General features: G+C 46.2%; 1 protein-coding gene across 6 annotated transcripts in view; it reads left to right on the plus strand.

Moving 5' to 3' along the window:
* Positions 1-15,317, plus strand: part of srgap3 (SLIT-ROBO Rho GTPase activating protein 3) — a 237,063-nt gene that overhangs the window by 147,260 nt on the left and 74,486 nt on the right. For all 6 annotated transcript variants that reach the window (XR_007249280.2, XM_048548214.2, XM_048548213.2 and 3 more), the window contains 2 exons: positions 3,320-3,382; positions 9,515-9,700. Coding sequence is in view for 5 of the 6 variants with exons in the window: in XM_048548214.2 (XP_048404171.1) it covers positions 3,320-3,382; positions 9,515-9,700 (249 nt within the window). In the remaining variant the exon portion in view is untranslated. The remainder of the gene's footprint in view (positions 1-3,319; positions 3,383-9,514; positions 9,701-15,317) is intronic.

Raw genomic sequence — 15,317 nt, forward strand, 5'->3', positions numbered from 1 at the left:
ATCAGCTTTTGTGCTCCTGAGATGCTGTTTGGCCTGCTGTGTTCATCCAGCTTCACACTTTGTTATCTTGGATTCTCCAGCATCTGCAGTTCCCATTATGACTGAAAAGTTTTTGTTTTATTTACTCATTTGAGAGATGTGGGCGTCGCTGACTGACCAGCATTTATTGCCCGTCCCTAGTTGCCCCTTGAGAAGGTGCTGCTGAGCTGCCTCCTTGAACCGCTGCAGTCCCCCTACTGTGGGGTTGACCCACAGTGCTATTAGAGAGGCAATTCAGGATTTTGACCAAGCCACAATGAAGGAACAGCGATACCTTTCCAAATCAGAATGAATCGTAGTTTGGAGGGGAACTTCCAGGTGGTGGTGTTCCCGTCTAACTGCTTCTAGATGGAAGTGGTTGTGAGTTTAGAAAGAGCTGTCTAAGGATCTTTTGGTGAATTTCACAATGCATCCAGCAGATAGTACACACTGCTGCTACTGAGTGTCAGTGGCGGAGGGAGTGAATGTTTGCGGATGTGGTGCCAATCAAGTGGGCTACTTTGTCCTGGATGGTGTCAAGCTTCTTGAGTGTTGTTGGAGCTGCTGTCATCCAGGCAAGTGGGGAGTATTCCATCACACTCCTGACTTGTGCCTTGTAGATGATGGACAGGTTTTAGGGAGTCAGGAGCTGACTTATTAACCGCAGTATTCATAGCTTCTGGCCTGCTCTTGTGGCCACTGTGTTTAAATGGTGAGCCCAGTTGAATTTCTGGTCAATAATAAACCCTGGGATATTAATAGTGGGTGAATCAATGATGAGTGGCACCATTGAATGTCAAGGAGCAGCAGTTAGATTGTCTCTTATTAGAGATGGTCATATCCTGATGTGAAGTGTGAAATGATTCATTGTGGTGGGGAAAATGAAGATAGGAAATTGTAAACATACACATCCCTCACACCCCGCCCCCGCCACAACCGCCCCAAGAGGATCCCCCTCGTTCTCACACACCACCCTACCAACCTCCGGATGCAACGCATTATCCTCCGACACTTCCGCCATTTACAATCCGACCCCACCACCCAAGACATTTTTCCATCCCCTCCCCTGTCAGCTTTCCGGAGAGACCACTCTCTCCGTGACTCCCTTGTTCGCTCCACACTGCCCTCCAACCCCACCACACCCGGCACCTTCCCCTGCAACCGCAGGAAATGCTACACTTGTCCCCACACCTCCTCCCTCACCCCCATCCCAGGCCCCAAGATGACATTCCACATTAAGCAGAGGTTCACCTGCACATCTGCCAATGTGGTATACTGCATCCACTGTACCCGGTGCGGCTTCCTCTACATTGGGGAAACCAAGCGGAGGCTTGGGGACCGCTTTGCAGAACACCTCCGCTCAGTTCGCAACAAACAACTGCACCTCCCAGTCGCAAACCATTTCCGCTCCCCCTCCCGTTCTCTAGATGACATGTCCATCATGGGCCTCCTGCAGTGCCACAATGATGCCACCCGAAGGTTGCAGGAACAGCAACTCATATTCCGCCTGGGAACCCTGCAGCCTAATGGTATCAATGTGGACTTCACCAGTTTCAAAATCTCCCCTTCCCCTACTGCATCCCTAAACCAGCCCAGTTCGTCCCCTCCTCCCACTGCACCGCACAACCAGCCCAGCTCTTCCCCCCCACCCACTGCATCCCAAAACCAGTCCAACCTGTCTCTGCCTCCCTAACCGGTTCTTCCTCTCACCCATCCCTTTCTCCCACCCCAAGCCGCACCCCCAGCTACCTACTAACCTCATCCCACCTCCTTGACCTGTCCGTCTTCCCTGGACTGACCTATCCCCTCCCTACCTCCCCACCTACACCCTCTCCACCTATCTTCTTTACTCTCCATCTTCGGTCCGCCTCCCCCTCTGTCCCTATTTATTCCAGTTCCCTCTCCCCATCCCCCTCTCTGATGAAGGGTCTAGGCCCGAAACGTCAGCTTTTGTGCTCCTGAGATGCTGCTTGGCCTGCTGTGTTCATCCAGCCTCACATTTTATTATCTAAATGGTTGGTCAGGAGCAGAATGAGCTGGAGTTATACATGCATCGATTGTAAAAGATGGCAGGACCAAATGAGAAAGTGATAAATAAGATCACCAGGTCTGTGAGTATCACTCTTGCAGAAAACCAATAGGCATATGTGATATCAGGTGTGTGATATATTTTAATATCATTTGTTACTTATGTTTTTGAATTTTTGATCAAGTGGCATATGGGTTTCATGTGTATGTAAACAGGTTTAGTGATTAAATTGTAAATATTCTTGTAGACATGTTGATTTAAAACATAGTATTAGAGAGAAATTTCGTGGTGAATAATAGGGATTTCTTTCCATTGGGTCTCTTCACAAGCAAGCAAACCAAACTGTATAATGCATTAGGCTTTCAGCAGAAGATTCTAAGAATGCCAGTGGTTTATTTATAGAAAAAGCTTTTGAGTTTTGGTTTGGCACAATTTTTTCAGAAGTGTTGGCTAAAGCTGGAAATGTGAAATGTTGTTCCTGGGGAAAAAAGGGAGTTTTGGCCTGTTTTGAAAACGTTTTGAGCTCCAGGCCAGAAGTGTTTGGTTAATATCAATGAGGGGGTTTATATGAAAGAGGCTATCACATTCTCAAGATGGATACTTGAAGCCACAGTTAAGCTATCTTGATGTGAAAGAGAAGGAAATTCCCTCTGGTGTGTGTATTATAAAGGAGTGATGTTAGGATTACTGGGATTCTTGAAATTTTTAAAATTGTGCCGTTCATAAATAGTTTGGTTTATTCTATTTTATCCTAATTCCTTTTGCATAACAAAGTTCTGTTGTTGTTATTCTGGATTCCGCAGCATTGCATGCTTGTGTTTCAGTGGAAAAAACATTTTTTTCTTTTTAAAAAAAAATCTATCAGGTCTGGTTTCAGTCTGGGATCTGACCTGTTCAGACATATCAGCTGGAATCATAACACAATATGATGGGCCAAATGGATTCATTCTGTGCTATAACCATCCTGTGATTCTTAAGCAAATTATTAGGTGAATTCTGAGTTACCTCTGTGCCTGAGGTCTCTAGATCCAGGGATTCAAGGATTTTGGGTTCCCTCTGTTCTCGATCTCTATTTTTCTAATCCCTAAGTGTTCTTTTTGTTACTGTTACCAGAGTGACAGAGAATTGTTGTAATGTTCTTGTTTGGCTACACTGTGACAGATTGTCAGATTGGTTACTGCACTCTCTGTCAGGACAATACACTGTGAGATTATCATTCAGCAACAATGCAGGGTAACACTGCATCTTAATCCTGTATTTTTCTCTTTACAGAGTAAGGAAATTGGCCAGCAGATGCACGAGGAGCTGCTAAAGGTCACCAATGAGCTGTACACTGTGAGTATCAGTCGTTACAGGTGTGTATGCGGTGCATCATGTTGCGTTTGTGCTGCATCAGCTATTTCCTTTCAGATCAATGTTTGGCGAATCTTAAGGTAACAATCATTGTGCCTCGTTTCACGCACAGAGCGTCTGAACCAATCCCAGTACAGGGATAGATGCAGAGTAAAGCTCCATCCGCACTGAACCCGTGAAACACTCCCAGAACAGGAACAGCTTGCAGGTGTCGCACATTGCCGCTACTGTGCATCGGTAGTGGGGAGGCTGGGGTGCTAAACAATGAGGCTGCTTTGTCTTGAATGGTGCCAAACTTGTCGAGTGTATTGGAGCTTCACTCATCTGAGCAAGTATTCCTGACTTGAGCCCTTTTCATTCTTAATAGCACCAGCCTCCTGCCCTAATCAGCTGTCCACCCCCCCACACCCCGTCCAAGTGGAGATCGTGGCTGATCAGTTTGTGTTTCAAATTCTACTTTCACCCCTAACACCAAAAACCTAAGATATTTGTCACAAAAATATTCTCGAACCCCATCTTCACTGCCACCTTGGGCAGAGAGTTGCAACGTCTCTCACCCTGTGAGAGAAATAAACAAGGTGTGGAGCTGGATGAACACAGCAGGCCAAGCACCATCTTAGGAGCACAAAAGCTGATGTTTCAGGCCCAGACCCTTCATCATAAAAACGCACACTTTTTTTCTGATGAAGGGTCTAGGCCCGAAACGTCAGCTTTTGTGTTCCTGAGATGCTGTTTGGCCTGCTGTGTTCATCCAGCTCCACACTTTGTTATCTTGGATTCTCCAGCATCTGCAGTTCCCATTATCTCCCCCATTCTCGTAATCTCCTGCCTTGAAAGGTCAACCCTGGATTGTAAAACAGTAGAAAACATTCTTTCCATGTTCACCCTCTCAACACCATTCAGAGTCTCACACATTGCAATCAAGACATCCTCGCTCATCTTAAACTGCAGCGGAAACAAGGCTACTCTCTCCAACATGTCCTCATAAAATGACCCAGTTATTAGTTGAAAACTAATCACGTAAACCTCCTGCAAACTGACATTTTTTTTATAATTCTCATGTGGGAGGTAGGCATCACTGGCTGGACCAGCGTTTATTGCCTATCCCTAGGTGCCCTTGAGATGGCAGTGATGATGAGCTGCTGTCTTGAACCAATGCAGCCCATGTGCTGTAGGTGTATCCACAGTGCCTTAGAGAGGGAATTCCAGGGTTTTGACCCAGCGGCAGTGAAGGACCGACAGTATATTTACAAGTCAGGATGGGAAGTGGCTTGGAGGGGATCTTGGCGATAGTAGTAAAACTCTGCCTTTTCATTCGCCCTGTGAAAGGGAACCACTTAACATTTTCCATGTTGTACTTCATCTGCCAGATTTTTGCCCACCTGATTTATTTCTCTCCATATGTAACATTGTCGTCTTCACATAACACTTCGCTAACTATCTTGGTGTCGTCGGCAAATTTAGCAACCAAACCTTCACTTGCTTCATGTAAGTCTTTGATGTATATGGTAAAAGGTGAAGACCCCAGCACATACCCCTGTAGGACTTCATCCTCTAGTGCTGAATGAAGTCCGTCTGGTCCTGGAGACTTGAGTTTGCAGCTCCATCAGTTTTCATAGTACAGCTTCTGTCATGATTATAATTTCAACGGGATCCTGTCTCCCTTCCACTCCCCCATTCTTCTTCTTTAGGGAGCCAATAATCACATCGCTTTTCTCCTTTTTAAATGCCTTGTAGAAACTTTTGTCACATTCCTATCTAGCTTCTCCTCACATTGAATTTCTCCTGATTAACCTTTCAATCATACACTGTCATTCTTTATGTTCTGATCAGTCATCTGACCTGCCATTCAGCCTTGCGCCTTTTCCTTCAGTTTAATGTTTCCCCTAACTTCTATATTTAGTCACAGATGGTAGTCCTCTCTTTATTCCTACCGTAGACTAAAGTTCTATATTTAGTCTCACAATTCTGAAATATCTCCTTAAATGTCACCATTGTGTCACTGTTGATGGATCCTCCAGCCTAGTGTGCCAGTTCACCTCAGCAGACTCCGCGTTCATGGTCATGTAGTTGCTCGCATTTAGGTTTAAAGTACTAGTCAGAGACAAATAGATTGAGAGAACCTCAAACCAATTGGATGCTCCTGTCCTCTCGATCCCCTTACCTTGTCTCGCCCACAGTCACGCCCTGCTGTGCCTGACCGTTAACCAAACGGGGCAGTTATCAACAATGAATGCAACACTGAAACTCTGCTAACAAAGCATTGGAGAGTAGAGAGGAAGGTAAAGATGCTGGGACAGACAGCATCACTAAGAGGATCAGGCGAGACAGGGACCCTGACCCTATCCAAAGCCGTGTGGTTGCCTCCTGGTGTAAAGTTTCCAGGTACCTTGCCACCTCCTTGATGCATCATAGTGTATGTGGTTGAAGCTGGTAAAATTTCAAACATTCATTGCAGATGTGTTTGCCCTGGATGATGACAGTATGCGGAAGCTCCCACATACTGCAGTCTTGACACATCGCCTGAACAATGACTCAGAGTGGGTTTTTGTTATATGATTCAACATATGCTGTCTTTTATTTATTCTGTTAAGTGTATGACCAATTTATATGCTATGTTACAATTTAAGAAATCATCTTAATATCTTACCAGTGACTCACTAAACTTCTTGCTCTGGAATAGAACAAGATCAAGTTTGTTCAGCTCCAATGAAGTTATCTCTGTCTCTGACAAACTTGACAGAGTACTCACACTCACCTGCTCCCCTCGGTGACGCCGACTGTCGCAGGGTCCCCGCCCGCTCCCCACCTTGCTCCTCTCTGCTTCTTTGGCAGAATTCCAGTGTCGCATTCCTCTTGTGTAACCCCCTGACAACACAGCCAAAGCCCCGGTGTCCAAGCGTGCCCTGACCTCGCTAGTCAGGTCCTCAGCAACATTCCCCAATGTGTCAGCCTGAATATTTGGGCTGGGGTCTCCAAATGCCAGTCAGGAATTACTACCTTTTGAGGCCACTCGGAGAGAGCACAAAACAAGTGGCGTGCAAGATCCTTGGCAATGTTTAAAGATCTGCCAAATGCAATAACTCTCGAAGGTGATGGACAGCATGTAGTGAAGCTGCTTTCTTGATTGATTGGCAGCACAGTACCAAGGTTGTTAGACTGTAACCTTAATGCAGGGTCAATTGAAAGAGAACTCCTCAAACAGAAACCCATACGGCCAACATATTTATAGACAGCCCCAAGTCATTTCAAGTAGAACTGACACCCCAGCATTTCAGAAAGAATATTGATCTGACTAACTGGCCAAGAGTGCCCCTGCCATCAGCAGTTGTATTGAGGAAGGGTGAATATGTCGTCGCACAGACTGCTAGAAGCTCACAGCGGGGGGATGAGACCGTGTCATACTGGGCCCACAGAGACAGCAAGATCTTGGAGCTGCATGAGGGAGAAGTCTCTCTTCAGTTGTTTAAGACCTTCTTTAGTCCATCTCTGGAGTACTGTGTGCGGTTTCCGTTTCCTTATCTCAGGGAAGATATTATTGCCAAAGAGGGAGACCATAAAAGTTCACCAGACTTGTTCCCGAGTTGATGGGACTAACCTGGTAGGATTGAGCAAACTGTATTCTCTAGAGTTGTGAAGAATGAAAAGTGATCTCATTGAGGTTTACAAAGTACTTAAGGGTTAGGTGGTGTAGATGCAAGCAAGATGTGTCCCCTGGTTGGGGAGTCTAAAATTAGGGGACACAATTTAAAAACAAAGAGCTGTCTCTTAGAACCAAGATGAGCATTATTTATAAAGGTTGTGAACCTTTGAAATTTGCTATGACAGGGGGCTGTGGGAGTTCAGTCTTTGGGTGTGTTTAGGACAGAGATTGAGAGATTTCTGATTACCACTGGTGTACAGAGTTACAAGGATGGGGTAGGTAAAATACATTAAAGCCGTGACTGCATTGGACATCTGAGTGTGAACAGTAGTCAGGGGAATGGCGAACAAAGAGGAGGAGAGCAAGGGTGAAGAGGGACAGTCAAGGCAGAGGGGGACGGTGGGGTCAAGAGGGAGGGGTAAGTGTGACAGGGAAGGAGTGCGAAGAGGAAGGGTGGGAGGATAAAATGAGAGGGGAGTGGACGCAATGGACTGATTGGCCTATTCCTAATCGGATGACTGTGTAAATCAGGTACAGATGGTTTCTGTGATAACAAAGTGTGGAGCTGGATGAACACAGCAGGCCAAGCAGCATCTCAGGAGCACAAAAGCTGACGTTTCGGGCCTAGACCCTTCATCAGAGAGGGGGATGGGGAGAAGGACTGGAATAAATAGGGAGAGAGGGGGAGGCGGACCGAAGATGGAGAAAAAACAAGATAGGTAGAGAGGAGAGTATAGGTGAGGAGGTAGGGAGGGGATAGGTCAGTCCAGGGAAGATGGACAGGTCAAGGAGGCGGGATGAGGTGGTAGGTAGGAAATGGTGGTGTGGCTTGAGGTGGGAGGAAGGGATGGGTGAGAGGAAGAACAGGTTAGGGAAGCAGAAACAGGCTGGGCTGGTTTTGGGATGCAGTGGTGGGAGGGGAAGAACTGGGCTGGTTTTGGGATGCGGTGGGGGAAGGGGAGATTTTGAAGCTTGTGAAATCCACATTGATACCATTGGGCTGCAGGGTTCCCAAGCAGAATATGAGTTGCTGTTTCTGCAACCTTTGGGTGGCATCATTGTGGCACTGCAGGAGGCCCGTGATGGACATGTTGTCTGAGGAATGGGAGGAGGAGTTGAAATGGTTCGCGACTGGGAGGTGCAGTTGTTTGTTGCGAACCGAGCAGAGGTGCTGTGTTCATCTAGCTCTACACTTTGTTATCTTGGATTCTCCAACATCTGCAGTTCCCGTTATCACAGATGGTTTCTGTTTCTCTTTCAATTGACCCTGCATTGAGATTACAGTCTAACAACTTTGATTCTGTGCTGTCAATCAATCAAGAAGGCAGTTTCATGACATGCTGTCCATCACTTTCAAGAGTTACTTCATGCTGAAGACCTCTCAATGTTTTAACAACCTTCCAGGTCATGTGATTTGTGCTCACTGTGAGTTCCCTTCAAGTTGATAATTGCAGCCAGCAGCCCACTGTTGACTGCTCCTCTAGTCCCCACATGAAGAGCATTGCTCTATAATCCTGCTCCCAGCCCCTGCTGCTACCTCCCGACCCCCTGATCTACATTGTTGCTGGCATGCAGCCGCCTTCTGATGTTTTCCAGATCACAATCGCCCTCCCCTTTCCACTCCCCTCTCATTTGATCCTCCCATCCTTCCTATTTGCACTCCTTCCTTGTCACACTTGCCCCTCCCTCTTGACCCCACCATCCCCCTCTGCCTTGTCCCTCCTTCTTCACCCTTGCTCTCCCCCTCTTTGTTTGCCATTCCCTGCCCACTGTTCACACTCACCCCTTCCTGTCCCCTGTGTGCCCCCTTTCTACACCCTCCCCGGCTCCCTTCCACTCCACCATCACCTTTCCCCCTCTCCGGCACCCTGTCTTCTTTACAGAGAAACAGCCATGCCCTCCACACGTGGCCTCGTGGTTTCCCCTGGGACAGCCCCGTGCCTCGAGTGGATTGTGGCGTGGGTGCCCGGTGGGAGGTGCCCCGAGCTCCATCAGGTGCAGAGGCTCCTTTGAGGTTAGATGGCACGCCCTGTGCCCATGTGTGCATCAGGGTTCCTCACGTAGCCCTTTAGGAAGGGGAAAGCTTTTGAATTCAATGCTTGCTTAGGAAGTATCAGATTATGGAAACATCCCCTGTTCCCATTCAGATTCCCTATTGCCTCACTCCCTCTAGCTCTGCATTTGCTGCCAAGTTCTGCAGTCTCTGCCCTCCTCTGCTACTGGTCTCTTGCGTATCCATCACTTTGTCCCATTACCATTGGGAAGTAGGGCTTTCAACGCTGGTCCTCAGCTCTGGGATTCCCTCCCTAAAACGCTCCCTTTCCACTGGGATCAGCTTTTGTGACATGTTTCCCCATACCACCACCTAAGAGCTTGGTGACCAATTGTACCCATAATGCTACTAGTGAGACGCCTCATTGGGGTGTGCTGACAGTGCTGCTTGGTGATTTGTTGTCTTCTCTGCCTGGCAGGTCATGAAGACGTACCACATGTACCACGCAGAGAGCATCAGTGCGGAGAGCAAGCTGAAGGAGGCGGAAAAACAGGAAGAGAAGCAGTTCAGCAAATCGGGAGACATGAGCGTGAACTTGCTACGACATGAGGACAGGCCTCAGCGCCGTAGCTCTGTCAGGAAGATCGAGAAAATGAAGGAGAAGGTATAGCGGAAGCTGCAGTCATTGCGTAAGGTCAGAGGATGTAGAGAGCATGGTTTCTAAAGGGCAGCACGGTGGCACAGTGGTTAGCACTGCTGCCTCACGGCGCCAGGGACCCGGGTTCGATTCCACCCTCTGGTGACTCTGTGGAGTTTGCACATTCTCCCTGTGTCTGTGGGTTTCCTCCAGGTGCTCCGGTTTCCTCCCATAGTCCAAAGATGTGCAGGTTAGGCGCATTGGCTGTGCCAAATTACCCTGTAGTGTTCATGGATGTGTAGATTTAGGTGGGTTTTACTGAGTGAGATGCTCTGAGGGTCCGGATGGACATGTTGAACCGAAGGGCCTGTCTCCACACTGTAGGGATTCTATGAATTGATGTTTGGTGAGATGTGGACTTCACAGCATAGTACAAAGTGGTGGACCTGTGGAATGAAGAGGCCTGTGATAGAAACATAGAATATAGGAGCCCGGGGAGGTGATGGCCTAGTGATATCACTGGACTGTTAATCCAGAGACCCAGATAATGTTCTGTGGACCTGGGTTCGAAAGCTGCATGGCAGATGGTGGAATTTGAATTCAATAAGCATCTACAATTAAGAATCTAACAATGACCACAAATCCTTTATTGATTGTCGGGGAAAACCCATTTGGTTCACTAACGCCCTTTAGGGAAGGAAACTGCCATCCTTATCTGGCCTGGCCTACACGTGACTCCAGACCCACAGCAATGTGGTTGACTCTTAACAGCCCTCTGGGCAGTTAGGGAATGGGCAATAAATGCTGCCCTAGCCAGCGATGCCCTCATCCCATGAATGAATAAAGAAATAAAGAAAAAAAAGGAGTAGGCCATCAGCCCTTTGACTCTACTTCAGCCATGATTGTATTGAATGGTGATCATCCAACTCAGTACCCTGTTCCCACTTTCTCCCCTTAGCCATTGATCCCTTTAGTCTTAAGAGTTATATCCAACTTATTCTGGAAGAGGGTGTGTTTTGGCCTCTGGGGCAGAGATTTCCACAGGCTCATCACTCTCTGGCTGAAGACATTTCCCTTATCTGAATCCTACCCATGGCCTACCCATTTCCTTAAACTGTGACTGTTGTAGAGTCATACAGTACAGAAGCAGACCCTTCAAACCAACTTGTCTATGCCGACAAAGTTTCCCAAACTAAACTTTCGTCCCTTTTGTCGGCGTTTGGCCCATATCCCTCTAACCCTTTCCTGGTGGCACACCTGTCCAAATGTCTTTTAAATATTGTAACTAGGCTCCCCTGGTCCTTCCTGCCTTTTACCTTGTCTAGTCCTGCTCGAATGTTATCGGTTTCCTTGAGATTCCCCACATTCTTCTAAACTTCCCGCACTCTTGTGACTTTATGTATCAATTTCCAAGGACAGATCAGTCTTGGTTTAATAGCTTGCCTGAATGCCAGCCTCTTTAATAGCACAGCACTCCCATGGTAATGCACTAAGCATGTCAGCTTGCACATTCCTCTCCATTCTGACTATCTGACTCGGGCAACTGAGTTGGCAAAAGAAAAGGGGAACCATATTCAAAGTTGCACATCTCAAAGGATGTAATAAATACTTGCATTTCCCACGGTTTCCTTTGTGTTGGACCCGGTGCTCTGGTCAGCTCTATCTGTGGTGCAGTAATTGTTCCCATTCAGACTGGTATTGGTGCACCATGAACTGCAGGGCAGTGGATGACCAGCTGGTTGGCTTCAGGTCCCAGTCAAAAGGTGGGGGGGTAATCCTCAGGATACTGGGAGAACTCCTATCTCCTGGGCTTGGGTAGTGTTGATCAGGGTGGAGAGGGCCTCTCCTGAACAATGTGGCAGTGTCTCAGCGCGAGAATTGGAGTGACAGTCTATATCGTACCATTCCATTGTTGACCCTTGAACTCTGGCACATTGACACTCAGTTGGAGGAGGGGTTTGGAACAATCGAGGGCAAGGGTTGGGGGTGGAGGAGGGTGCGGGTGGCGTCTGAAAGGTTTTTTTGTGTTGTTTTGCGTTCAGCTCCTTGACGGATAGCAGATCAAGTGCATGCGTTTCCACGGAAACGGACATGCTCCGTCTGCCACTGTGTGTGCCAGTTTGAGAGTGTCAGATGATGGAGCACAATGGTGTCCCTGACTCCTGGCAAATGCCTGATTTACGCTGGCTATGATGAATGGAGCCTGTGAGGGATGTGCAATCAATTAACATGCTGTCTCTTCAATGTGCCTTCAGACAGATCGGAAGAAAATGGCTGGTACCTCTGTTACAGCTTGGCTATAATAACTTCTTGCCAATTTTCTGCTTCATCTGAAGCACAGAGCAACCCTAAATGTTTGGTGTAGACAGATAATAATCTACCAGTCCCGATTTCAGAGTATGAGCTACCAAAAGTGATGGTGTGTGTTTTGAGCTCACGCTTAAGTTGCGTTTTCCCTACTCGTGAGCCCTGGTAAGGTTGACTCTAAAACTTAGCGATTTGCACTGTGGCTGGTGCCACAGATATTACTTGTTGGAAATCCAGCTCGTTAAAATCCCAGATCAGAAAATTAAAAACAAAATACATCACATTGGGTCGGGCGATCTCAATTTTTAATTGCGTGTTGCTTTTGTGTGAAATTTAACCTTTCTGGCACGGTATTTTGGAAAAACAGTCAGCTAACAGCACAGTGTATTTTGAATGTTGTAAGTTAATTCACTTCCTTTGTCACTCAATGTTGTCAGAAGTTGATCACGTAAGCATACAGACATGAATTACATACTCCTGCCTGTATGTTTAAGGAGTCATGGAGACTCTGTCCACCTTCAAAATGTCTGGATTTGGAAATTCCAACCCTACGTCCAACAGATCCCATTTCCATACAAGGGTAAAGAAAGCCGCTGAATCAAAACAAAAACCCAAACTCCACTGGGCCATTTGTTGACAATTCCTGCAGTGAGGAGGCTACACACAATTAGAGTGGAGATAAATGCTGATGAAGGGCTGATGAAGTCTGTAGAACTGTGCAGCTATTAAACCCCCAGTCCTTTTTTAAAAAGTACAATGCTCAGTTTGTTATTCACTGACCGCTCGAAGAGGTTATTGAAGGATTAAGTGTCTTTGACATGGGACTTCGAATACACATCTGTTTGTTTTACAGTGGAATTAAGTATTTGAGGGATTGAAAAGTTCTAAATGGGATTTCATGAATCAGGGTGTTGTTTCAATGTAGTGAAGGCGGCAGTAGATATTTGGAGCTTTATTTCAGTTCGCTTGCAAACTGCTCATGGAGGCTATTAGGTGAATTGGCATTAGTAGGTGTGTGTGCGTTAACTTGGCTTGGGGACCGTGGAGACTAGATGGGAGGTGACTGAGGGTTTGCTGATGGAACATGGGATGTAAAGGGTGAGGATTGACAGCTAGACGGCCTAAAATTTACCAAAATAACGGGGGGATAAATTGCTTTTGAAGTCTTTTAAACAGGATGGTTTGGCCCTTGGCCAGCCCTGTTACGGCTTCTGAACTGTGTCCAGGGCTACCAGCATCAACACCATCCCATTCATGTTTGCACTCCCCCCTCCTCCTTTATTAAGTTAATGGCTCTATGTTAAATATAAGCTACTTCCTACCATAGGATGCAAAGTGTGGTTAGTCAGCGGATTTGGCTAGATGTGTAAATTATTAAAACATTTATCGTTGGACAGTGAATTTTTTTTGGGATTCTTTATTGTGAAGTAACAAGACAGAGAAGTGGAGTGTGCGAGCGTATTTAGATTATTGAGAGTGCAGAAGAGGCTAGATTTGGTGCAACCAAATGGCTTGTTAAGATATTTTCCTGCAGGAAGAGACAACCACATGGGTGCAGGTTTGGAGTGCCACAGAAGCCAGACCAGGTAGACCAAAGGTTTCTTTCTGTAATGAACAGGAGGAGCCAATTGGGTTTTTTAATCAGTACAACAACTTGCACTGGAACCATTTTCTTATTTAAAATGGAATTCAAATCCAAAAATGCTACAGTGGAGTTTGAAGTTATGTTCAAACTCTATTTCTTTCTTCTTTTTAAAATTGATTCATGGGGTGAGGGTGTTGCGGGCTGGACCAGCATTTATTGCCCATCCCTCGTTGCCTAGATAAGAGTCAATCCCGTTGCTGTGCGTCTGGAGTCACATGGAGGCCAGACCAGGTAAGAATGGAAGATTTCCTTCCCTAAAGGGCATTTAGTGAGCTAGATGGGTTTTTCACCCCTGTAAACTGGCAATGGTTTTATGGCCATTATTAGACTCTCTCTTGTTTTGACGATCTGCTCTGGCAGGATTTGAACCCAGGTCCCCAGAACATTACCCAAGTCTGTGGATTAGCAGTCTAGCAATAACATCACTGTGCCATCACCAACACGTTGTCTGCATCGCTAATCTGTGAGGATAAACCCCTGATGGCAGCATGCTGGACCGCCAAAGCATTGGTCCCACCTTATTCTAGCAACTATCAGTTCTGAAGAAGGGTCACTGGACTCTCAACATCTAACTGCGCTTTCTATCCACAGATGCTGCCAGACCTGCTGAGTTTCTCCAGCGATTTCTGTCTTTGTTTGAGATATTTTCCATTCTTTGGCATTTTGAACAAGTTGCTTAAAAGGACTGGCGTGAGAGAAGTTGATTCCAGTTTGTGGGCCCACAGCAATACTGGGAGAAGTGGAGACCGAACTACACTTTTAACTGTAGAGTGTGACAGGATCCAGCAATGACCCTCAGACTAAAGGCACCTCCCAGTTAACAGTAACCACAATATGATTAAATATCACAGACCACTTGAAACGGAGCAGAAAGGATCTGGAGGCTAATGTTTTAAACCTAAATAAGGGTGTGAAAGCTAAGTTAGCTGAAGTGAACTGGCACACTAGGCTAGGGGATGGATGAATAGAGACATTGTAGCAGGTATTTGTGGGGATATTTCAGAATACCCTGAATATGTGTGTTGCTACCAGAATGAGAAATTCTAAATGGAGGGCCCATTAAATAAGTCAGGAAAAGCAGCAAATTAAAGCAGAGAGCACATAACATGCAACGGTGAGTGGCAAATCAGATGTTTGGGGCAGAATATAAAGAACAGCAGAGAATGATGAAACCTTGCAATCAGGAAGAAAATAGTAGAATGACAGGAAACTAGCTAGAATGTAAAAATCAAATAACATGAGTTTCTACAGGTATCTAAACAGAAAAGAGCAAGTGAGCTCTGGTCCTCCAGTCAGTAAAGGGAGTAAATAGCAGATAATAAAATGGGTGGAAGGGCACGATGAGATGAGAACATAAGGAACTTGAAAGGGGATGTTGATAGGTTGAGTGAGTGGGGAAAAGCTTGGCCCATTGGCGTTTAAACTTGGAAAGTGAGAGGTTTGGTCAGAAGAATCAAAAGACAGACTGTTATTTAAATGGCCCAGAAGTGCAGCAGAGATAAATCGGGATGGACTTGTGCATGAAACACACAAAGTTAGCACGCAGCTGCAGCAAGTAATTAAGAAAGCAAATGTCATTTTGGCCTTTATTGCCGGGGGATTGACATTTAAAATTAGCAAAGACTTGTAATAATAATGGAAAAACCAAAACTGTAGACACTACAGATCTAAAACAAAAACGTAAAGTCCTGG

The sequence above is a fragment of the Stegostoma tigrinum genome, chromosome 11 (assembly GCF_030684315.1).
Source record: "Stegostoma tigrinum isolate sSteTig4 chromosome 11, sSteTig4.hap1, whole genome shotgun sequence".
In the NCBI taxonomy this organism is placed as follows: Eukaryota; Metazoa; Chordata; class Chondrichthyes; order Orectolobiformes; family Stegostomatidae; genus Stegostoma; species Stegostoma tigrinum.